The sequence below is a fragment of the Budorcas taxicolor genome, chromosome 1 (genome assembly GCF_023091745.1).
Source record: "Budorcas taxicolor isolate Tak-1 chromosome 1, Takin1.1, whole genome shotgun sequence".
NCBI classification, from domain to species: domain Eukaryota; kingdom Metazoa; phylum Chordata; class Mammalia; order Artiodactyla; family Bovidae; genus Budorcas; species Budorcas taxicolor.
The window spans coordinates 201,176,309-201,201,982 of record NC_068910.1 but is presented as its reverse complement, the minus strand read 5'-3'; the positions used below and the strand labels follow the sequence as shown (position 1 = coordinate 201,201,982).

The window sequence follows — 25,674 nt, the reverse complement described above, 5'->3', positions numbered from 1 at the left end:
GCTTGAGTTGTTTAAATTAGATACTCTAAAAGCCCTGAAATGTGACTTAGCTTTTTTCCATATCTAACTTGATTAAAAGAATCCATCGACAAAAGTTGAAATTTTTCTCCAGTGGAACTCCTTCAGAGTAACTTTTGTTTAAGATTTCCCTTAAGATTTGCATGAGGGTGACTTAAAATTGTTTCACAACTAAAACCTTTGTTAATTTTAAAAAGATACACTGTCTTTTCATACTGTTCATACTGTTTACGGGGTTCTCAAGGCAAGAATAGTAAAGTGGTTTGCTATTCCCTTCTCTAGTGGACCACATTCTGCCAGAATGAACAGTATGAAAAGGAAAAGATAGGACACTGAAAGATGAACTCCCTAGGTCGGTAGGTGCCCAATATGCTACTGGAGATCAGTGGAGAAATAACTCCAGAAAGAATGAAGGGATAGAGTTAAAGCGAAAACAACACCCAGTTGTGGATGTGACTGGTGATAGAAGCAAGGTCTGATGCTGTAAAGAGCAGTATTGCATAGGAACTTGGAATGTTAGGTCCATGAATCAACGCAAATTGGAAGTGGTCAAACAGGAGAAGGCAAGAGTGAACATCTACATCTAGGAATCAGTGAACTAAGATGGACTGGAATGCGTGAATGTAACTCAGATGACCATTATATCTACTACTGTGGGCAGGAATCCCTTAGAAGAAATGGAGTAGCCATCATGGTCAACAAAAGAGTCCGAAATGCAGTACTTGTCTGCAATCTCAAAAACGAGAGAATGATCTCTGTTCATTTCCACAGCAAACCATTCAATATCACAGTAATCCAAGTCTATGCCCTGACCAGTAATGCTGAAGAAGCTGAAGTTGAACAGTTCTATGAAGACCTAAAAGACCTTTTAGAACTAACACCCAAAAAAGATGTCCTTTTCATTATAGGGGACTGGAATGCAAAAGTAGGAAGTCAGGAAACACCTGGAGTAACAGGTAAATTTGGCTTTGGAGTACAGAATGAAGCAGGGCAAAGGCTAATAGAGTTTTGCCAAGAGAATGCACTGGTCATAGCAAACATCCTCTTCCAACAACCCAAGAGAAGACTCTACATATGGACATCACCAGATGGCCAACAGTGAAATCAGATTGATTATATTCTTTGCAGCCAAAGATGGAGAAGCTCTATACAGTCAGCAAAAAGACCAGGAGCTGACTGGATCTGATCATGAACTCCTTATACACTTTGTCCTGAAGAAAGTGGGGAAAACCACTAGACCATTCAGGTATGACCTAAATCAAATCCCTTATGACTATACAGTGGAAGTGAGAAATAGATTTAAGGGCCTAGATCTGACAAACAGAGTACCTGATAAACTATGGATAGAGATTCATGACATTGTACAGGAGACAGGAATCAAGACCATCCCCATGGAAAAGAAATGCGAAAAAGCAAAACGGCTGTCTAGGGAGGCCTTACAAATAGCTGTGAAAAGAAGAGAGGCGAAAAGCAAAGGAGAAAAGGAAAGATATACCCATTTGAATGCAGAGTTCCAAAGAATAGCAAGGAGATATAAGAAAGACTTCCTCACTGATCAGTGCAAAGAAATAGAGGAAAAAAAAATAGAATGGGATAGACTAGAGATCGCTTCAAGAAAATTAGAGATACCAAGGGAACATTTCTTGCAAAGGTCGGCTCGATAAAGGACAGAAGTGGTAGGGACCTAACAGAAACAGAAGATATTAAGAAGAGGTGGCAAGAATACACAGAAGAACTGTACAAAAAAGATCTTCACAACCCAGATAGTCACAATGGTGTGATCACTCACACTTACCTAGAGCCAGACATCCTGGAATGTGAAGTCAAGTGGGCCTTAGGAAGCACCAAAGCTATGAACAAAGCTAGTGGGGGTGATGCAATTCCAGTTGAGCTATTTTAGATCCTAAAAGTTGACGCTGTGAAAGTGCTGCACTCAGTATGCCAGCAAATTTGGAAAACTCGGTGGCCACAGGACTGGAAAAGATCAGTTTTCATTCCAATCCCAAAGAAAGGCAATGCCAGAGAATGCTCAAGCTACCACACAATTGCACGCATCTCACATGATAGTAAAGTAATGCTCAAAATTCTCCAAGACAGGCTTCAGCAATATGTGAACCGTGAACTTCAGATGTTCCAGCTGGTTTTAGAAAAGGCAGAGGAACCAGAGATCAAGTTGCCAACTTCCACTGGATCATTGAAAATGTAAGAAAGTTCCAGAAAAACATCTACTTCTGCTTTATTGACTATGCCAAAGCCTTTGACTGTGTGGATCACAAAAAACTGTGGAATATTCTGAAGGAGATGGGACTACCAGACCACCTGACCTGCCTCTTGAGAAACCTGTATGCAGGTCAGGAAGCACCAGTTAGAACTGGACATGGAACAACAGACTGATTCCAAATAGGAAAAGGAGTACGTCAAGGCTGTATATTGTCACCCTGCTTATTTACCTTATATGCAGAGTACATCATGAGAAACTCTGGGCTGGAAGAAGCACAAGCTGGAATCAAGATTACCGGGAGAAATATCAATAACCTCAGATATGCAGATGACACCACCCTTACTGCAGAAAGTGAAGAAGAACTAAAGAACCTCTTGATGAAAGTGAAAGAGGAAAGAAAAAATTCCCTTAAAGCTCAACATTCAGAAAACTGCAGATCATGGCATCCAGTCCCATCACTTCATGGCAAATAGATGCGGAAACAGTGTCAGACTTTATTTTTTTCGGCTCCAAACTCACTGCAGATTGCTATTGCAGCCATGAAATTAAAAGACGCTTACTCCTTGGAGGGAAAGTTATGACCAACCTAGACAGCATATTAAAAAGCAGAGACATTACTTTGTCAACAAAGGTCCGTTTAGTTAAGGCTGTGGTTTTTCCAGTGGTCATGTTCGGATGTGAGAGTTGGACTATAATGAAAGCTGAGCACCAAAGAATTGATGCTTTTGAACTGTAGTGTTGGAGAAGCTTCTCAAGAGTCCAAGTCCCTTGGACTACAAGGAGATCCAACCAGTCCATCCTAAAGGAGATCAGTCCTGGGTGTTCATTGGAAGGACTGATGTTGAAGCTGAAACTCCAGTACTTTGGCCACCTGATAAAGACTCTGATGCTGGGAAGGATTGAGGCCAGGAGGAGGAGGGGACGACAGAGGATGGGGTGGTTGGATGGCATCACTGACTCAATGGATATGGGTTTGGGTAGGCTCTGGCAGTTGATGTTGGACAGGGAGGCCTGCCGTGCTGCTCTTCATGGGTTCGTAGAGTTGGACACAATTGAGCAACTCAACTGATATGATACTGTCTTTAGTTAGCCTCAACATTCTTAATTGAATAAACATAAACCTCCAGATGGCCAAAGTAAAAATGTCGTTAAGAATTTGAGTAGTAGCTCTAAAATTTTATAATACAGATTTTCGTTTTTTTTTTTTTTTTTCCTGCAATGAGTGATACATTAGATGTAATGGTGTTTTATGGTAACCTGAAATATAAATTTAAAAGTATTATTGTTTTTTTCTGCAGAGATATAACTGCTATAAGCATCACTGGAGTGATACAAGAAAACCTGTCATTTTGGAAGTAACGCCAGGAGGCTTTGACCAGATTAATCCTGCAACAAACAGAGTCCTCTGTTCCTATGACTATAGAAATATTGAAGGCTTTGTAGATCTCTCTGATTATCAAGGAGGGTTTTGTATACTTTATGGAGGATTTAGTAGATTGGTAAGTAGTGTTTTTAAAAAAGTTATCTTAAAAGAGACATGACCATTTGAAGGAAAGCAGAGTGTTTACACTTAATTTTGAAATTTCCTTTGAGTCCTCTGGAAGGAAGTATGGTATTTTGAGTGCAGGCTTTGGTATCAGGTAGACCTCAGCTTGAATTCCAATTTGCAGCTCTCTAAAATGTGGAGAATAATATGTGTATGTCTTAGGTTTTTTGATCAAATGAGATACTTTATGTAAAATTCTTAGCACAGTATGTCACTTAATATTTAATAAACAGTGATCACAGTTTTATTTTCATTAGTATTAATGTGTTACTTGAAAGTTTCTAAACTTTCTTTGAAAAGTTACAGTAAACTATCTTTTTTTATAGTCTTCTTTCCTTTGCCCAGCTATTTGTAATCTGAAATCTGAATAGACTTTGAAAATTCAAATTTGGAGTTCATTGCATGTTTTTGTCTTGAAATTCTGAGTTACATGTAAATTTTGGGACACAGCAGAAACCTCTTAAGGTACTGAGACCCTGTTTTTTAATTGGCAGTAGAAACAGAGCTATAGATTATGACCATTTTTTTTTATAAGAAACATCCTGCCTTTCTTGATTAAACCCCACACCTCAGAGATGAACATTCGAGTGTCCAGATGAAGAGGCTCAGCTGAACTTACTCTCAGAGTCCTTTCTCTTGAGATTTGAAATCCTGTAGCTACCTTAATATCCTGGGAACACTACTCCCAAGATTTAGTGTTCTGTAGATAAACTATCCATCCCTGGATAGCAGAACCAGGGCAAGTCTTTTGGATATACAAGAGGCTGCTGCTAAGTCGCTTCAGTCGTGTCCGACTCTGTGCAACCCCATAGACGGCAGCTCACCAGGCTCCACCATCCCTGGGATTCTCCAGCCAAGAACACTGGAGTGGGTTGCCATTGCCTTCTCCAATGCATGAAAGTGAAAAATGAAAGTGAAGTTGCTCAGTCATGTCCGACTCTTCGCGACCCCACGAAATGCAGCCCACCAGGCTCCTCTGTCCATGAGATTTTCCAGGCAAGAGTACTGGAGTGGGGTGCCATTGCCTTCTCCATACAAGAGGCTAAGTGTAGCAAAAAGAAAAGAGAATGATGGATGGGGTGAACGATCTGATTTACAAAACATGTTAGCTTCTTCAGAGTTATAGGCCTTGTCCCATCCTCACTCTACCCAGATGATAGGTACCATCCTAGTGTCACTCATCTAGGAATGTGCATATAGACATTTTGTTACCACTGAGTCTAGACCCAAAAAATGAATGATCCAAGAGAAAACCCCGTTCCCTTTCCCACCCTAAAAGCAGCCTGAAACCTCTTGTCATAGTGCTGCCCAAAGGTTTGTCTCCTTCCTGGGTGGTAGAAGTTTATAATGATTAACCTCTTGGTGGAAAACATATCTAATTACAGTAATATGGCTTCACAGATCTTAACAGAATGACTTTAATTCATCAAGCCTACCGATGTGTAAGGTAAACATTAAGGATAAGAATTATGACACTCCTCAATTGCCAACATGTTTTATTGCTTTTTGGCATCAAGCAGTTTTAATTTTTTTCATATATGTTACTTATTAAATGATAGCTGACGTCAAACTTGGTAGCCTTAATATATAGGTCCATGGGTTTAACTTGGCTTCACATTGTAATCACCTAGAGAGTTTTCTTAAACCCATTGTGCCCTTGGCTCATTTCCTGAAGATACTGATTCAATTAATATAATGGGAGGCCTAGCAATGGCAATTTTTAAAACTCCAGAATTGAGCTGAACATTGAGGCAAGTTTGGGAACACGTTTATTCATAGTATTGTATGTGGCAGTGTGCCTCAGACTTGAAGGTGCATACATATCAGCTGGGGCATCTTGTTCACTCTCAGATTTTGATTCCGTAGGATTGAGGTTGGAACTGAGATGTTATACATCTAGCAGGCTCACAGGTGATGCTGACTTTACTGGTCCTTGGACCACCTTTTGGGTGGCAGGAAGCTAAGCATACTGTCTGCCTTTTAAAAAACACTAGCTAAAATGAGTCAATTCACTACAGATATGAGACCATAACAGATTCATTCAAGAAACTTGATATCTTCTGCATCCATAGTGACTGAGATAAGCTGTTGGAAATGAAATCAGGTTTAAAACATGATCTGATCCAGTGTTCCTCAACAGGGTAGTTCATGGCATTCCGGGCAGGACAGGTCTTTCTTGTGGGATTCTCCTATCGTGCCCTTCACGGCATTTTTGACTTCAGGTATCACATGCAAGTAGCAATACCTTATCCTTAATACACTCTGGAGGTTGGTTTGTAATATTCATAGGCCAGTGACTTGCTGAGCATTTAAGCATTTTTCAAGGTAATCTTGCAAGAAAGCATTGTATAAAAACAGATGAAGTCAGAGCTACCTTAGTTGAAACTGGAATTCTGTCCACCGTAGTACCCAGCACCTCCATTGGACTTGGCTGGGATTCCTGGGGCCTTTTTTGGAGCCTCAGAGTGCTGTTTTCCACACAGGGGTGAGAACCAGACTCTGAGAATTTATGAGATAATTTCCTTTCAGTGATTATTTGCAAGACTTTATATTTCAGACTTTGATTTTAATTTAATAATCAGCCACAACATACTGCTTATTTACTTCTGATAAGATCTACCATTTTTCCTCCTAGAATTGCTCCTTCAGGCACTTTCCTATGAGTTGATTCACTATGGTCACATTTTAATTATTTCAACCCTAACATTTTAAATTTCAAAATTTATGCAGCATTTATTTGCATCAGAACAAAGAGAAGAAATTATCAAAAGTGCAATAGATCATGCTGGCAACTATATAGGTATTTCATTGCGGATCAGAAAAGAGCCTTTAGAATTTGAGCAATATTGGAACCTTCGATTTGGCAAATACAGCACTGATGAATCCATCACATCTTTAGCAGAGTTTATAGTCCAGAAAATATCACCTAGACATTTGGTAAGCTTATATGTTAAAAGTAAAAGTTTGTTCATCTGATTTTGACGTTTTTCTTCAATAATTTTTTAATATATTTCAATTTTGTTTGAAGGAACCTGTAAAAAGAATTCTAGCGCTTACAGAAACATGTTTAGTAGAACGTGATCCAGCAACCTATAATATTGCAACATTGAAGCCCTTAGGAGAAGTAAGTTTCAGTAATAGTTTAAATGAGATTTCTTCCTGTTGATATATTAGAATAATTTTCTTTCTGTTTTAATATTTTTTAGGCCTAAAGAGTAGGAAACAATCTGTATTTAATTTTTCATTGTATTTATTGATCTTAGAACAATGAATATTGCAAAATTTGTTTTTCAGGTATATAACGAAAACTTAATTTATTAAGTATTATATGAAAATGTGAATGAAACTTTTAACAGCTCTTAAATTCTGATATTATAACCAAGTTATGTTTTTAAATATTGACTTTTGTCAACTAAATGATGTGTAGTGTTTCTAATGGAATACCATAAAACTAACATCTTTCATGGAACTTGTTTCTTGTGTTCCTTAGGTGTTCGCATTGGTTTGTGACTCAGAAAATCCACAGCTTTTTACTATTGAATTTATAAAAGGCCAAATACGGAAATACTCTTCAACAGAGAGGTATCTTTTTTAAATTTATCTAGTTTTTGAGATCTTAGTATGTGCAAGGCAAAGTGCTTCATCAAAGAGGAAAAACAAAGATAAATTTTATCTAGAACTTTAAAATTATGTCATGAAGGAAAAGACAACTTTATTTTGCTGCATGTTTGAAATATCCTTCATTTCGTTTTCAAGTTTCGAAAGAGTATAAAAATGGTTCAGTTCAGTTCAGTCGCTCAGTCGTATCCGACTGTTTGTGACCCCATGAACCGCAGCACACCAGGCCTCCCTGTCCGTCACCAACTGCCAGAGTCCGCCTAAACCCATGTGCATTGAGTCGGTGATGCCATCCAACCATCTTATCCTCTATCGGCCCCTTCTCCTCCTGCCCTCAGTCTTTCCCAGCATCAGGGTCTTTTCCAATGAGTCAGCTCTTTGCATCAGGTGGCCAAAGGATTGGAGTTTCAGCTTCAACATCAGTCTTTCTAATGAACACGCAGGACTGATCTCCTTTAGGATGGACTGGTTGGATCTCCCTGCAGTCCTAGGGACTCTCAAGAGTCTTCTCCAACACAGCAGTTCAAAAGCATCAATTCTTCAGTGCTCAGTTTTCTTTATAGTCCTCACATCCATACATGACCTCTGGAAAAACCATAAAAATGGTTACTTGATATTAAATCAAAGGATGGAAAATAAAGTATGTTTCTGAAACTTACACTTTTTAAGTATTTAAAAATAATACCTTTCACTTTGAGTCTTAAATTGTTTGGATAATGGTAGCCAGTTACTTTGATAAAAATACACTCAGTGCAACTACCACATGGTAAAACAACTAAACCTGTGTGCAGGTTTTGTGTGGGTATGTTTTAAACTCCTTTAGGTGAATACAAAGGAATGTAATCACTGGAGCATATGGTAAGAGTTTGCTGAGTTTTATAAGAAACTGCCAAACTGTATTCCTAAAGTGGCTCTACCATTGTGCATTCCAACCAGAAGTGAATGAGAGTTCCTGTTTCTCCACATCCTTATCAGCATTTGGTGGTGTCAGTATTTCAGATTTGGCCATTCTAACACTAATGTTGTGGTATCTTGTTTTAATTAGCATTTTCCTGATGTTATATGATGTAAAGCATCATACAGGACTTTGGATCATTCTTTTTCCTTGTTTTTTCCACTTTAATTTTGTATTGGGGTATAGCCAGTTAACAAAATTGTAATTGTTTCAAGTGAACAGCAAAGGGATTCAGCCATACCTATACATGTATCCATTCTCTCCCAAACCCTCCTCCCACCCAGGCTGCAGGATCATTTTTTTATTGGGTTATTCTTTTTATTGTTGAATTTTAAGAGTTCTTAGTATATTTTGGGTAATGGTCCTTTATCAGATATGTCTTTTTTAAATATTTATTCCCAACTGTGGGTTGTCTTTTTATTCTCTTGATGAAGTTTCTTGAATAAGTAAAACTGTAGAGAAAGAAGCAGATAAATGGTTGCCTGAGGCTAGGGAGTTTTTTGCAAATGGGCACAAGGAAACTTTTTGGGGTGCTGGAAAAAACTGAATTGTGGTAATGATTGTACAACTGTATAAATTTATGAAAAATTATCAGACTCTACATTTTAATTAAATGACTTTTGTGATTTGTAAGTTATCCCTCAGTAAAACTGTTAAAGATAATCTTAAAATTAAAAAACAGGAGGAAAATGTTAACGATTCATTCCTTTAGTAATTTGGATATGATATTAAACAGGAAAGTGAAGATAAAGTATTGGATGTCAGGTTCTCTCCTGCCACTTCTCTTTAGTACTTCCCTGGTACCCAGGGTGCCCCCCTGAGCAGGTTACCTTCTAAAGGACCTGTGCTGCTTTCTAAATGAAAATCTCCCTAGATTATCAATCCTAAAACCTTTTTATTTTTAACTTTGCTTAGAGATTCCTTATTAGCAAGTTTGCTGGATGGAGTAAGAGCCTCTGGTAACCGAGATGTTTGTGTAAAAATGACATCAACTCATAAAGGTCAGCGATGGGGGTTACTCAGCATGCCTGTCGATGAGGAGGTAGAGAGCCTTCATCTCAGATTCTTAGCTACACCTCCAAGTAAGTATTGATTTAAATATAATTTCATTTCCACTACTCCATCTACTTAACAATAAATAAACATAGTGCAGACCTCTAAATCGTTTTGAATCATTCATTTCCTTACAGATGGCAACTTTGCAGATGCTGTGTTCAGGTTCAACGCTAACATTTCATATAGTGGAGTTCTGCATGCAGTGACGCAGGATGTAAGACAAATTGTATCATAATTTGTTCATTGTCATTAATTTTTGGTATAGAAACTCTTTTGAAATACTCTTCCTCACCTAGGGTCTCTTCTCAGAAAACAAAGAAAAACTGATCAATAATGCCATAACGGCATTATTGTCCCAAGAAGGGGATGTTGTTGCTTCAAATGCAGAACTTGAGAGTCAATTCCAGGCTGTGAGGAGGCTTGTGGCTTCCAAAGCTGGTTTTCTAGCTTTTACTCAGCTTCCAAAGTAAGTTGCCTTATTTTTTTTTCTTTTAATAAGAATTTGAAAAAGTCAAAATAGCAAATAATCAACACATTTACCTCTTTATATCTCATTAAACTTGTTACTTTTTAATATGGTGAATTAGTAGTTTCTATTCATGAGAGATAAAAAAGCAAGATGAATGAATGGAAATGATATTGCTGACTCCTATGTATACATTGACCCATGATATTACTGACTCTTGTTTTAGTGAATTTGAATGGGATGTTCAAATTCAAGCCTTTTAGTTTTAATCAACCTTCAAGCCCCCCATCAAAGGAAAAAAGATTATGAAAACTATTATGTTCTAGATATGGGATTCAGAATATTTAATTGCTGTAGTAATGTAGTAGAAACTTAAAATAACTTACTATGTTATGTTTTTATAATAAAATAATAGAATGATGCTCTGGTGTTGCTACTATACACTATTGTTTTGTCCCATGAGGTTTCGAGAGCGTCTTGGAGTGAAGGTAGTAAAAGCACTCAAGAGGAGCAACAATGGAGTAATCCATGCAGCTGTTGATATGCTCTGTGCCCTCATGTGTGTAAGTACTGGTGTTTTTCTCAAGGAAGCTGATTCTAAGTGACTGATGGTTTAAATTTCCACAAACCTAGATTTTATTGTTTCAATTAAATTCGATGTTTTTATATTTCCTAACTTGCTCTTACAGCCATTTACTTATACAAATAAACATTTGTTTAGCGTAGCCTATAAACTAGGCACTGTGCTGTTTACAAAAAGAAAAACCACAATGTTAAGACAAAATTCCTCCCTGAAATTGCTGGCAGTCTAGTAAGGTAGGCATATGTATATAACTATATATATAGTAGGGGCCATGGGATCCCTAAGAAGCAGCACTTGATTCTGGTTTTGTGATGAGAAGATAAAAAGGTTCTAGGTTAGTCTTTATGGGATATATTACACTTGATCTGAATCTTAAGGGGCAGGTAGATAATTTCTAGTTGCGAGAAGACTTTCCTAAGGAAGAGTAATTCAGTTCAGTTCAGTCGCTCAGTCGTGTCCGACTCTTTGCGACCCTATGAACCGCAGCACGCCAGGCCTCCCTGTCCATCACCAACTCCCGGAGTCCACCCACACCCATGTGATGCCATCCAATCATCTCATCCTCTGTTTGCCCCTTCTTCTCCTGCCCTCAATCTTTCCCAGCATCAAGGTCTTTTCCAGTGAGTCAGCTCTTCGCACCAAGTGGCCAAAGTATTGGAGTTTCAGCTTCCAACATCAGTCCCTCCAGTGAACACCCAGGACTGATCTCCTTTAGGATGGACTGGTTGGATCTCCTTGCAGTCCAAGGGACTCTCAAGAATCTTCTCCAACACAGCAGTTCAAAAGCATCAATAATTCTGCACTCAGCTTTCTTTATAGTCCAACTGTCACATCCATACATGACCACTGGAAAAACCATAGCCTTGACTAGAGGGACCTTTGTTGACAAAGTAATGTCTCTGCTTTTTAATATGCTGTCTAGGTTGGTCATAGCTTTCCTTCCAAGTAGTAAGCGTCTTTAAATTTCATGGCTGCATTCACCATCTGCAGTGAGCCCAGAAAAATAAAGTCAGCCACTGTTTCTACTCTTTCCCCATCTGTTTGCCATGAAGTGATGGGTCCGGATGCCATGATCTTAGTTTTCTGACTGTTGAGCTTTAAGCCAACTTTTTCACTCTCCTCTTTCACTTTCATCAAGAGGCTCTTTAGTTCTTCTTCACTTTCTGCCATAAGGGTGCTGTCATCTGCATATCTGAGGTTATTGATATTTCTCCTGGCAATCTTGATTTCAGCTTGTGCTTCTTCCAGCCCATGGTTTCTCATGATGTACTCTGCATAGAAGTTAAATAAGTAGGGTGACAATATACAGCCTTGGCATATTCATTTTCCTATTTGGAACCAGTCTGTTGCTCCATGTCCAGTTCTAACTGTTGCTTCCTGACCTGTATACAGATTTCTCAAGAGGCAGGAAGAATAGTTAGCATATACAAAAGTTTATTTGAGAAGCGAAAAATAATTGAATATGACTGGATCATAACGTATGAATGGGGCCACACAGGTTTAGTAGTTACAACTAGAGATGTGTGCAGAGACCGTCATAAAAAGCCTTTGTATCAAGGAAGCTAGTTTTGTATGCTTTATAGTAAAGAATAACTGATTTGCTTCAACAGAGAAGTGGTAACATGTCAGTTGCAGAATTTTAGAAAATTCATGGATGGTATGTGAAGTATAGATTAGAGGTCAAGTTAGAGGCACGGAGGGCAAATTATCATGTAAGAAATGAAGTGCTGAAGTAGGATGGACTAAAGGCACATTTGAAAGTGGTTTTAGAGGTAAAACTCTAACTTGCTGACAGCTTGTTGTGGGGAGAAAGCTGTAAAACTTTGAAACTTTTGGTTTATTTCAATTTTGTGGAGAGTATACGTTCCTTACAGTAAGTATTTTAGGCAGACTTAGTGGTATACATTAAGCATAAGTAACCACTTGAATGTGTTAGTTGCTGTGTCGTGTCTGACTCTCTACGACCCCATGGACTGTAGTCTGTCAGGCTCTGCTGTCCATGGGATTCTCCAGGCTAGAATACTGGAGTGGGTAGCCCTTTCCTTCTTCAGGGGATATTCCCAACCCAGAGAATGAACCCAGGCCTCCTGCATTGGAGGTGGATTCTTTACTGTCTGAGCCAGCAGGGAAGCCCTTGTATAAAACCTTGTATAAAATCACTTGTATAAAACCTTGCATTTATTCCCCAAAGTGGATTTTATTATCTTTATTAAAAGTATTCCATTAAAGAATTAGTGAAGGACTTCCCTGGTGATCTAGTGGTTAAGAATTCGCCTGCCAATGCAATGGACCCGATTCAATCCTTGGAAAGGGAAGATTCCACTTAGCTGCCACAGGGCAGCTAAGTCTGTGCTCTACAGTTACTGAACCCCACACTCTCTGGAGCCCACAAGCCACAACTGCTGAAGTCCATGCCCCCTAGAGCATTATCTTTACTCCTAACTATCATGCTGGAATCCTTTTTATGCTCTTAGTTTATTCCAACTGTCAAAAGAGAATCATCTCGAGACAAGGAAGTATTTGTTGCTAATATTAGTACTTACTTTAAAATGCTAAGTTTATCGTTTCAAATTTATATTATAAAATTGGGGGAGGTGTTATTTGCTTTTTAATAAAAAGAATGGGTGTTATTTGCTTTTTGAGAGGGAGATCTGTGACTTATTCTCTCAAAAGTACCCTGTGCAGTACTATCTACCCTTACTTGTTAGGCAAATTATCCAGTCTCATCAGACCCAGGAGAAGTCATTTCCTCCTGCTTATCACAAATTTCCTTTCTGCCTTAAACTTGAAGGATGTGGTTTTTAGTTCTTTCAGTTGTTCAGTGAGTACTCTTCATAAATAACTTTTATGTGATGCAACTGCTTATGAATTTATCACTGTTTTTAATCAATAGCCCATGCATGATGACTATGATTTAAGACAAGAACAGCTAAACAAAGCTTCTCTTCTCTCTTCAAAGAAGTTTCTGGAAAACTTACTGGAGAAATTTAATTCCCATGTGGTGAGTTAAGGTTAAATTTGTCTTAATGAGTGATACCACACAGATTAAAGATATTATGGAAGTACAACATGGACAGTTTTTGTTCTGTTTTGTTTTAAATTGTAGCCCTGATTTCAGTATTGGTTTACAGTTCAGCTTGTTCACTTACTTATTTTATTACTATAAAATAGTGTCTTAAGACTATTTAATTATTTAGGAAAGGATAAATTGCAAAGCCTTTAACTTTTTAGTTATATCCCAGATTTTTACTTTTCTACTTGCTTTAAAAATGTCATTATGAAATAATTTGCTTTAAAAAAGGCTAATAAAATCTTTATTCCTCAATCATTGGTTAACAGTTTTGGAGATGGGCAATCTATAACATCTAGAAGGAATATGAACAGATTGCTAGAGCTTTGCAGGTATTATCCAAGATTGCCTTTTATACAAATATACATTAACATTTATCATACCTGTTTGAGGAGTCTTGGTTATTTTCTTGAAATTTGACTGAATTTTAACTGTTTTATTTTTGAGATAAGCACTTGATATACTACATTAGTAAAACAAGTACTGCTTTGAGTAGTACTCATGTTGAGAGCACTTTAAAACTTATTTTGGGAAATTAAATGTTTACTTCTAACATAATAAGATAACAGGAAAAACCCCATTATTAGCTGTGTTTTAAGTGAAGCTCCCTGCACTAAGCCAAGGTAATATGTTACTTTGTTTCAGGATCATGGGACTGGTGCGCTAGTTATTAGTTCACTCTTGGACTTCCTTACTTTTGCCCTGTGTGCTCCATATAGTGAGACAACAGAGGGGCAGCAGTTCGATATGCTCTTGGAGATGGTAGCATCCAATGGAAGAACACTCTTTAAACTCTTTCAGGTGAGAGCTTACACTTTTATCAGGTAACAACTAATCCGCGAGAACCACTTTTCGGTCAGTTTATTTTTAAAATAACGTATATGTGCTTCTGTGGTAATCTAAATAAATACAGCCTAGTATGTTATTGTATTAGAATATGTCACTGACTTCTTGATGTTTCACGTAGAGCTCTATTGATGGCTTTTGATCAGTATTTGACTCTGTTGCCCATCTTTTCCATCTTAAAAGTAGTGAAAAACTGACTTTTTTCCTGTGGTCAACTCAAAGTTCTCTTTTCTTTATAAATTTCCAAATATTAAGGTGAGCTTTAGCAGGGCCTTTCATGAGTAATTAAAAACATTTATTTCATATAGTGCCATCATGTTTATTATGTACATGTGTATATATGATATTTATGTTTATAAATGTCTATTTCTGTTATGTTAATATCATAATTATTTGATATTTATCATTCCAATAAGTAGAATATATGTAAGTATTCACATTAGTGCTAGCTGTTTCTACTTCTGTAAACTCTTTGTTTTTAGTATCTGTAAAGCTATATTATAAGAATACCTAAAATTTTTAAACCAGACTGTGAACTGACTTTGAGATGTAACTTTTTATTAATTTTACGGCTTGAAAGGGTGAAAGGGTTTCACTTTCAATTTTATGGCTTAATACCTTGCATAAAACTGTGTATCCCTCTGAAGAGCAACCCCTAAATATGTTGGAATAAAACTCTTTTATTCTGTGATACTTTTTTCTCCCTATTTTAAAGCATCCTTCCATGGCAATTATAAAGGGAGCTGGATTGGTTATGAAGGCAATAATAGAGGTGAGAAAACAATTTTGAAAGTTCAACTTACTTGAATGTTAATTGGCTATTTTAACTTGGGCTGACAAAGTTACTTTCAGTCTTTTATGGGAAGTATGCAGTATTTCTGGGTAATAAAAGTAATTTTAAATGTTTATATTCCTTTTAAACTAGTTGTAACAACAATCCTAAATAATAAACTAAGAACTTAAAGTTCTTAAGTAAGTAGATTTAGAGCAAATGAATTTTTCTGGTCCTCCATTATTTGTTTTATTTTAAAAGAAAAGTTAGCATTCTTTCTTCCTCTCTTTTGGTGGTAGTGGTGATGGTATTGAAACTTCATTCAGGTACTAAGTCTATATGGAAATCTATTAATGGAGTTAGTTTATAGCCAAGTAGTATTAAATAAATATTGTAACAAAAACTTCGTCATGCTAACCTGCATATATGTTTAAGCCCCAGAGATCAGGACATGATATTGTTGGACAGGAACTCTTGCTTCTCCAGGATAGTTGCTTTAGCCTTACCACCTGGTAGCTCAGGTGGGAAAGAAAGAATCTGCTTGCAATGTAGGAGACCCCAGTTCAATTCCTGGGTTTGGAAGATCCCCTGGAGAAGGGACAGGCTACCCATTCCAGTTTACTTGGGCTTCCCTGGCGGCTCAGATGGTAAAGAAGCCGCCTGCCCTGTGTGATATGGGTTCGATCCCTCAATTGGGAAGATCCCCTGGAGAAGGGAATGGCTACCCACTCCAGTATTCTCACCTGGAGAATTCCATGGACAGAGGAGCCTGGCAGGCTACAGTCCTTGGGGTCACAAAGAGTAAGATACAACTGAGCGACTTTTTATAAATAGATAGATATTTTTTAGAAGACGAGATTGTGGCTATTAATATGAGCTTACATTACTGGATGTTTACAATATCAGTCTAATGGCTTTTGAATTTTTATATACTTTTGTTGTCATAATTGGATAAAATGTAAGAGTGCTCCCTTTGTCAAAAAACTCTGCCATTATAGTTCATAAATATAACAAGTAGCTAAATAATAAGCACAGTATTAGTATACTGTTAAACAGCTATTGAAAATTATGTATAGACTTAGATTGGTTGGAACATCAAAGTTTATTTGCATTTTTAGTGTATACATGAAATAAAAGTGAATTGTCCCCCTTTAGCTAATGGGTTCTATGCTTAATATTAGTTTCCAAAGTAAATGCCACATCTCTCACTTATAGAGCTTGAAGTCGCCAAGGACAGTTAGGACCATGAGACCATACCAAAGAGTCTTCCTGGATTTGATCCATTAATATATTGCCATTCATTCAGAAATATTTAGTGAATGCCAGATATAACCAAAAGGCCATTTTGACTCAGTGCAAGCCACAGGTGTCAGATTCCTAGCCAGTTACTAGAGCAGTGTCTGTGTAAGGGAGGCTTTTTTAATTTACACCGAAATCCTGGCAAGTATCTTAAGTTGCTATTTTCTGATGGTGAAAGCAGTGTATGATCTTTTTAAGAAGTGTTGGATTTTTCAGAAAAAACACAAGGAAGAAATAAATCACCTGTATTTTTACCATCCAGAGACAACAGCTGTTAGTTTTCTGGCGAATTTCCTCTCAGACCATGTTCAAAGTTATATATGTACATATACATACTATGTATATTTATATACATACTACATTCATTTGTATCAAATGACATATGTACATATTCATACTGCATGTACATTTGTATACTTCTGAATCTTCAGTTATACTATATACTTGTACTTTTTTTCAGTAACATTGTGTTTTTACTTTTTCCACACATCTTAAATATCACAGTGCTTGCTTAATTCATAGCTCTGTTTATCTTTGATTAGTAGTCCTATCTATCCTACCCTTTTGTGAAAGTAAGTCTAAATAATCAGAGTGAAATAAGAATACAAAGAACTACTTCAACATCACATCATTCTTTTCTAAAAAAATAAAGAATTGTATTCACCATAAAAGTGAATATATCTTTACGAACAAGAGCAAGCAGGTTTGCAGATGCCTTTGGTAGGAGTTACTGATTTCTGTAAGTCACCTCTCCCCTTCATTGGCTGATATATACTCAAGGAATGAACCTAATTTTAAAGTTAAACAGTGTATAATTCCTGAGATAACTATATCTTGAACATTAAAACCTTATTCCAAAGGCAAATAATATTTTTAAATGACTTATAATATTATTCAACTATGTTATTTTTGGAAAATTGGAGTTGCATATTTAATTTTTATTATATTGTATACTGAATAATTATTTTATCTAGAGATATAAAATTAACAAAATTAAAATAGCTTGCTTTAGATTGTTGCTTTAGGGATCATCTTACCCTTTTTCCAAAGGAAGGTGACAAAGAAATTGCTACAAAAATGCAGGAGCTTGCCCTAAGTGAAGGTGCCTTACCTCGACACTTGCATACTGCGATGTTTACAATAAGCTCAGATCAAAGGATGCTTACGAATAGGTAGGTTAAATTTAATTTGTTATCAGTTAACTTGTTTAGAGAAGGGGTTCAGATATTACATAAAACAGTGTTTGGATTACACAGATGTTTCATTTTCTTTTGATTCACCTAGTTCTTATCCTTTCCTTATGGAAAGATTGTACCCAAAAGATCATTGTCCCTGTCCCTGCATAACTGGGGAGGAAAAAAATAAAACTGCTTTTTTCCCCCCACTCTCTGCTCATCAAGCTCTACACCGCATAGTCATGGGACTGGAACATGGAAAAGAGTGCTTTGTGGCTTACAAAACTAGAACCACATGTCCCCAGGGCATTTCTCCTTACATTTCCTCCTGGCTATCTTGTATGTAGATGACCCACCTAGTGATTTTTAAATAACTTTGGTCAGTTAGTTACTCTAAGAATAAAGAAAACTTCATTATCTAGCCAGCCTTACCTAATCAAGCCTATCGTAAATCTCTTGCAGTTAAACAATTTTCCTTTAGGTAAATCATCTTTTTTATAAAAATCCTTCAAATATGAGGAAACACACAAATCTGTTTATTCCCTGCTGTATGAATTCCAGCTCTTTTAATTTTTCTTTATAATTCCTGATGTAATATTTTAATCATGTTCTTTTTGGCTTTTTAAAATAATAGTGTAAATTGCTGACTTATGCTTACTTTATTATAGAAATATAAATTTCATTTATTTATCACCTATGTTTGGTTATTGCCTACTGTAGTATGCTGCTCTGCCAGTAGTTTTCTGTTTTTACTATTATGAGAAGCTATCTGCACCCCTTATGTGAAAATACTAGGCATAAAAATAGTCTTCAGTGTTGCCTGTGAAAACAAAAAGATGTAAAAAGAAGGTTATTTCCTTGATGTACTGCCTTATATATTTGCTAAGATATTACATAGTAGAGACTATGTAATATCTTATTCCATTAAACCCCTGTGTTAGCCCTTTCCTGTTTGTTTTACTTGTTATTAATCAATCAGTTTAATCAATCAGTTGCATTCCCTACTGTGATCAGTAACAATATTGAAAAACTGTCAAATTATAATAGAAATACTATTTATCATTTGCATTGCTTTATCTTTTATAAATTGCTGCTATAAAATGTTATCTTATCTCTAATTAAAATCTTTTAGGAGTCATTGATACGATACTTAGCAAATGACAGTGAAGGAAATTGTGTGTTATTACTTCAGTATGTTAATAGGCTTCCAGAGAGACATAAACCGTTTTAGTAGTGATTTTTGTTCTTTTGGTGGCAGAACAAAGCACAGTTTGGGTTTTCTTATTAAACTGCTTTCTTGTGGTAGTGTAACATATATGCCCTTAAGTGGTTCTTTGGTCATTCCCCTCACAGGATTCATCCTCATTCTTATTGCAAATGGCGGTTGAATCCCTACCAAAGCATAGAAGGGTCTCTGGTGAATAAAATATATTCCCTGTTTACGAGAAGCTTCTAGTCTGGGTAACAGATATCATCATGGGGATTAAGATTAATAAATGACTAAGTCCTAGATTCAACATGAATCTTAGATTTTCACTTTGAATCAAAATATTCTTTTAGCTCAAAAGTGCTTTTTAAATCTTTGTTTAGACTTCAAAACTGAAAATATTTTCTATCTCTGACCTTGCCAGGAAGTATGTATTAGAACATAGTTGACTTTTGTTCATGTTCAGAATTCCAAAGAATTCCAGAATGATGTGATCACTATAGCAGGACTTGTAATACAAACTGTTTATATTATCAAGTCTAATTGTTTCCCTAACGCATATATCTCAAGTTAAGATATTAATTTTTAGTATTTAACATCAGAATGATTTTCTCCTTAATTTTTATTGGAGTATAGTTGATTTAGGGTGTTGTGTTAGATCCCCATGTACAGCAGAATGACTGTTATATATATATCCCTTCTTTTTTAGATTATTTTCCCGTATAGGTTATTACAGAGTATTGAGTAGGTAGAATTTTTTTTTGAACTGTAGTCTTATTTCTTACATGATATGTTGTTCTTAAAAATTCCTTTTTGTTCTAGCTGAGATAAAGCAGCAAACCTTTCTCAACGTCTGCTTTTTTCAGACAGCTAAGTAGACATTTAGTCGGACTCTGGACAGCTGATAATGCAACTGCAACAAACTTGTTGAAACGCATTTTGGTAAGTCAGTTGAATATATATTCTTACCCAATAAAATTTCATTGATAAGTTAGTTATACGATTAAGAATTGGGTGTTTGTTTTTTTTTTTAGTTTATTGTTTATTTTTAATGTAATATACTAATCAAAGGAGTTATCATATAATAAATGTTATCATCAGTAGCTAAATCATCAGTTCAGTTCAGTCGATCAGTTGTGTCCAACTCTTTGCAACCCCATGGACTGAGACATGCCAGGCTTCCCTCTCCATCACCAAACCCAAAGCTTGCTTAAACTCATGTCCATCCAGAAGGTGATGCCTTCCAACCATCTCATCCTCTGTTGTCCCTTTCTCCTGCCTTCAAACTTCCCCAGCATCAGGGTCTTTGCATAAGGTGGCCGAAGTATTGGAGTTTCAGCTTCAGCATCAGTCCTTCCAATGAATATTTAGGACTGATTTCCTTTAGGATTCGCTGGTTGGATCTCCTTGCAGTCCACGGGACTCTCAAGAGTCTTCTCCAATACCACAGTTCAAAAGCATCAATTCTTTGGTGCTTATCTTTCTTTATAGTCCAACTCTCACATCCATATATGACTACTGGAAAAACCATAGCTCTGACTAGATGGACCTTTGTTGGCAAAGTAATGTCTCTGCTTTATTAATATGCTGTCTAGGTTGGTAATAACTTTTCTCCTAAGGAGCAAGTGTCTTTTAATTTCAGGGCTGCAGTCATCATCTGCAGTAATTTTGAAGCCCAAGAAAATAAAGTCTCTCATTGTTTCCATTGTTTCCCCGTCTATTTGCCATGAAGTGATGGGACTGATGCCATGATCTTAGTTTTCTGAGTTTTAAGCCAACTTTTTCGCTTTCCTTTTTCACTTTCATTGAGAGACGCTTCAGTTCTTCTTCCCTTTCTGCCCTAAGGGTGGTGTCATCTGCATATCTGAGGTTATTGATATTTCTCCTGGCAGTCTTGATTCCAGCTTGTGTTTCATCCAGTCCGACATATTTTGCATGATGTACTCTGCATATAAGTTTAATAAGCAGGGTGACAGTATATAGCCTTGACATACTCCTTTCCCAATTTGGAACCAGTCTGTTGTTCCATGTCCAGTTCTAGCTATTGCTTCTTGACCTGCATACAGATTTCTTGGGAGGCAAGTCAGGTGGTCTGGTATTCCCATCTCTTGAAGAATTTTCCGCAGTTTGTCGTGATCCACGCAGTGAAAGATTTTGGCATAGTCAGTAAAGCAGAAGTAGATGTTTTTCCGGAACTCCCTTACTTTTCCTATGATCCAGCAGATGTTAGCAATTTGATCTCTGGTTCCTCTGCCTTTTCTAAATCAAGCTTGACCATCTGGAAGTTCACAGTTTATGTACTGTTGAAGCCTGGCTTGGAGAATTTTGAGCATTACTTTGCTAGCATGTGAGATGAGTGCAATTGTGTGGTAGTTTGAACTTTCTTTGGCATTGCCTTTGTTTGGTATTGGAGTGAAAACTGATCTTTTCTAGTCCTATGGCCACTGCTGAGTTTTCCAAATTTGCTGGCATAATGAGTGCAGCACTTTCACAGCATCACCTTTTAGGATATGAAATAGCTCAACTGGAATTCCATCACCTCCACTACCTTTGTTTGTAGTAATGCTTCCTGAGGCCCACTTGACTTCACACTCCAGGATGTCTGGCTCTAGGTGAGTGTCATACCATCGTCGTTCTCTGGGTCATGAGGACATTTTTTATATAGTTCTTTTCTGTATTCTTGCCACCTCTTTTTAGTATCTTCTTTTTCTATTAGGTCCATATACCATTCCTTCCTTTATATTGCCCATCTTTGCATGAAATATTCCCCTGTTATCTCTAATTTTCTTGAAGAAATCTCTAGTCATATCCATTCTGTTGTTTTCCTCTATTTCTTTTCATTGATCACTGAGGAAGGCTTTCTTCTGTCTTCTTGCTATTCTTTGGAACTCTGCATTCAGATGGGTGTATCTTTCCTTTTCTCCTTCGCCTTTACCTTCCTTTATTTTCTCAGCTGTTTGTGAGGCCTCCTCAGACATCCATTTTGCCTTTTTGCTTTTCTTTTTCTTGGGGATGGTTTTGATCACTGCTTCCTGTACAGTGTCATGAACCTCCATCCATAGTTCTTCAGGCACTCTGTCTATCAGATCTAATCCCTTGAATCTATTTTTCACTTCCACTGTATAATCATAAGAAATTTGATTTAGGTCAAATCTGAGTGGTTTTCCCTGCTTTATTAAATTTAAGTCTGAATTTTGCAAATAGGGAATTCATCTGAGCCACAGTCAGCTCCTGGTCTTGTTTTTGCTGACTGTATAGAGTTTCTCCATCTTTGGCTACAAAGAATGTAATCAATCTGATTTTGGTATTGACCATCTGGTTATGTCCATGTGTAGAGTCGTCTCTGTGTTGTTGGAAGAGGGTGTTGGCCGTGACCCATGCACTGAGTACTTTGTGTACTCCAAGACCAAATTTACCTGTTACTCCAGGGATCTCTTGACTTCCTACTTTTGCATATCAGTCCTCTATGATGAAAAGGACATCTTTTTTTTGGTGTTATGTCTAGAAGGTCTTGTAGGTCTTCATATAACTATTCAGCTTTTTCAGCATTAGTGTTTGAGGCATATACTGGGATAACTGTGATATTGAATGGTTTGCCTTGGAAACGAACAGAGATCATTCTTTTGTTTTTGAGATTGCACCCAAGTACTGCATTTCGGACTCTTTGTTGACTGTTAGGGCTACTCCATTGCTTCTAAGGGATTCTTGCCCACAGTAGTAGATACAGTGATTGTCTGAATTAAATTTGCCCATTCCAGCTAAGTCATCGTATTAATTTATTTGGTATTTGAAGGCTAGATTTTGTGTGTGCAGTTGTTTTGAAAATGGATTGTATATCTTGTTTTTTTTGTTGTTGTTTTTAGCCCCCAGGCTTGCTGGCATACTTGGACAGCTCTGATCCAGTTCCTGAGAAGGATACTGATAGGATGCATGTTAGAGATAATGTGAAAATAGCAATGGTAAATATCCTTGTCCTAAGTGTTTTTTCAGTATGAAGGAGTACTTTTTTGTGAAACATTCTTAATTAATAGTGTTCCTTTAAATTATTACTATTAACAGCTTTACTGAAGTAAAATTTACATCCCCCAAATTTTACCTATTTTTAGTGTACAGTTCTGTAATCTTTAGAATTAAGCAGTTGTCACCATAATCTAATTTTATGAATAGTAATTATCTTGTATTTTTTCCTCTAACTCAGCATATAGGCACATTAAATAATGGATTTTTAAAAAATTTGTTTCAAATGTATAAAGTGATATTAATACATAATATATAATTGATAAATGGTGAAAGAGGCTAACACTGAAAAAATTAATCTAGGTAGGGCTTTTATTCCTTTACAAAGCAGTCTTAATTATGACTGTTGGCTATCTTTGTGATTACTTAACTTTCAAGATATGCTGTTGTAATGATGTCATATAACAATTAGAATGTGTTTGTTTCCTTTCTTCACCTCATTTCTCTGTCTGCACCCATCTCCCACTTAATATCTTGCTATCCCTCTAAAAGTATTCATTTTGAAAAATAGAAAAGTTAAGATTTCTTGGACAGAATATATAATATGTTGTGGAAATGTTCACTTCTGTTTTTCCATTTTTTTTTTCCTGAGTGTTTAATCGTGTAAAATAGTGTCTCACTCTAATTATATTTTTAAAATAAATTCACAAATATAGGACTGTAATCGAATTCAACATTATTTAATAGGATCAGTATGGAAAATTTAATAAAGTTCCAGAGTGGCAAAGACTAGCTGGAAAAGCTGCTAAAGAAGTTGAAAAATTTGCCAAAGAAAAAGTGGATCTTGTCTTAATGCACTGGAGGGATAGAATGGGCATTGCACAAAAAGAGGTAAAGATAAAGTCTTCTTCTGAACTTCTAAGACTTCCATGTATCCTAGGTTACTTCAGTTGTCACTGTTCATAGAGATGGTAGTCAGATACTTCTGATGGAACACCTGAAGAAATGTCACCTAGTTCTGATTGTATTTTATATAAATTCTTCTTAATTCATAGTTTCATGAATCAATGGTTAGGATTTTAATCATTTGACATAAAATTCCATTCTTGGGCTTCCCTGGTGGCTCAGATGGTAAAGAATCTGCCTGCAATGCGGGAGACCTGGGTTCAATCCCTGGGTTGGCAAGATCCCCTGGAGAAGAGCATGGCAACCCACTTCAGTATTCTTGCTTGAAGAATTCATGGACAGAGGGGTCTGGTGGGCTCTGGTCCATGACAGTGGAGCCTTGCAGGCTCTAGTCCATGGGGTCACAAAGAGTCAAACATAACTGAGCAACCGCCACTTTCACTTTCACTTTCCACTCAATTTTTCTTGCATAACTTAACAGTTTCCATACTTCTAATTTCACATATATCCTTTTCCTTCCTTCTCTGAACTTTGTTTTGTTAACTATTCAAATAAAATGGCCCTTCTTGTTTAGCTTTTTTGAGACAAGTATTTTGAAAATAAGATTAACATTGTTAAATTTACTGTATGTACTTAAATTTCATTATTAGTTCCTCAAATCAAGGTCAGATCTGAAACAGTTTGTTTCATTCTTCAGCATGTAGTATGTGCTAGAGAACCTCATCCAGTAATGTTCATCCTTCTAAGATGGAATGTACAGTGGTTGAAAATGGTTTAAGGTTTCATGTAAAAGTTGACTTGATCTCGGATTTTGTTGACCACATTTATATTCTTTCTCTTGAACCATCTCTTTATTTATGGTAGCTGTTTTCTTATTCAAGGAAAATAATATGTTTCTAAAAATAAATAGGTTTCTTAACGAATTTCCAGAATGTCTAAACATAAGGCATCAGGTGCACCAGAACAGAAATATTATTGTCTTATGTGTCTATCTGGAATTGAGACCAACATTCAGTTCTTTAGAACGTGAGCACAATGAGTTAATGTTAATTTGAATGAGTGACATATCATTATAAAGAATCAATAGATAGGCTTTCAAATGACTAGGATAGTAAAAAGACTGAACTTTGAATTGGTTAACCTACATCTGAGCCTGGTTCTGTCACTTATTAACCCATATGGTAAGTTAACGGTTTTCAGAATTTTATTTTCCTCTTTCATTAAATCAGAATAGCAGTACCTCTTATCTCTGTCCTTTGAGGTTGCTTTGATGTACAAGGAAGTTAGTATTAAAAGTACTTATATAAAAGGCAATACGTGTCATGATAATATTGCTATAGCATTTGAAAATTTGTAAGGCTTTACATATGAACGATTTTCACAGTTACTAAAAATAGCAAGCTTCTGGGTTCAGGTAGTTAAACCCATTGCTGAAGTAATAGTTGTTTCAAGCTGTTGGGTGTAATTATACAGAAAATAAGTTTTTGCATCAGATTTCTTACGTAACATTTATCCAGTATAAAATTGAACACAAGCTATTTTAGCTAGAAATGTGAATTGCATCTATTATTTAAAGATAAGAATTCAGATGGAAAAGAAATATTTTTATTTTCAATAATGTTTTATCAGTCAGTTGGTTTCATTTACATGAGATATTATCTAAGGTGCTGAGCAAATAATGACACCAAATATTAATATGCTAGTCAGTAAATTATTGTGGTAGTAAACTAATTATTTCTCCCTGAGTACTGTTTTCAACATTAATTTCTTTATGAAACAGTGAATAATCTTTGTGACTTCTTTATTCATGGAAATATTAATATCAAAATATCTAATTAATGAGCTTCAACTAAAGTCTAAAAATTAATTATTGTCCAGATTAACTATTTAGTCTTAAAATGACCTGCATTTCTTATGTAATTAGAATGTTTAGGAAGTCAGTTCAATTTGTAGCTGATGTTCTGTGTTGGATTAATAAT

General features: G+C 36.4%; 1 protein-coding gene across 1 annotated transcript in view; it reads left to right on the top strand.

The window, feature by feature from the left end:
• The window catches only part of DNAJC13 (DnaJ heat shock protein family (Hsp40) member C13), a 157,620-nt gene that overhangs the window by 51,176 nt on the left and 80,770 nt on the right, over positions 1-25,674 (top strand). The window contains exons 6-20 of the mRNA XM_052656719.1: positions 3,538-3,738; positions 6,516-6,722; positions 6,814-6,909; positions 7,276-7,367; positions 9,274-9,440; positions 9,549-9,628; positions 9,711-9,880; positions 10,344-10,443; positions 13,357-13,464; positions 14,179-14,334; positions 15,095-15,151; positions 17,501-17,622; positions 19,699-19,774; positions 22,696-22,791; positions 23,537-23,680. Coding sequence (XP_052512679.1) covers positions 3,538-3,738; positions 6,516-6,722; positions 6,814-6,909; positions 7,276-7,367; positions 9,274-9,440; positions 9,549-9,628; positions 9,711-9,880; positions 10,344-10,443; positions 13,357-13,464; positions 14,179-14,334; positions 15,095-15,151; positions 17,501-17,622; positions 19,699-19,774; positions 22,696-22,791; positions 23,537-23,680 — 1,872 coding nt within the window. The remainder of the gene's footprint in view (positions 1-3,537; positions 3,739-6,515; positions 6,723-6,813; positions 6,910-7,275; positions 7,368-9,273; positions 9,441-9,548; positions 9,629-9,710; positions 9,881-10,343; positions 10,444-13,356; positions 13,465-14,178; positions 14,335-15,094; positions 15,152-17,500; positions 17,623-19,698; positions 19,775-22,695; positions 22,792-23,536; positions 23,681-25,674) is intronic.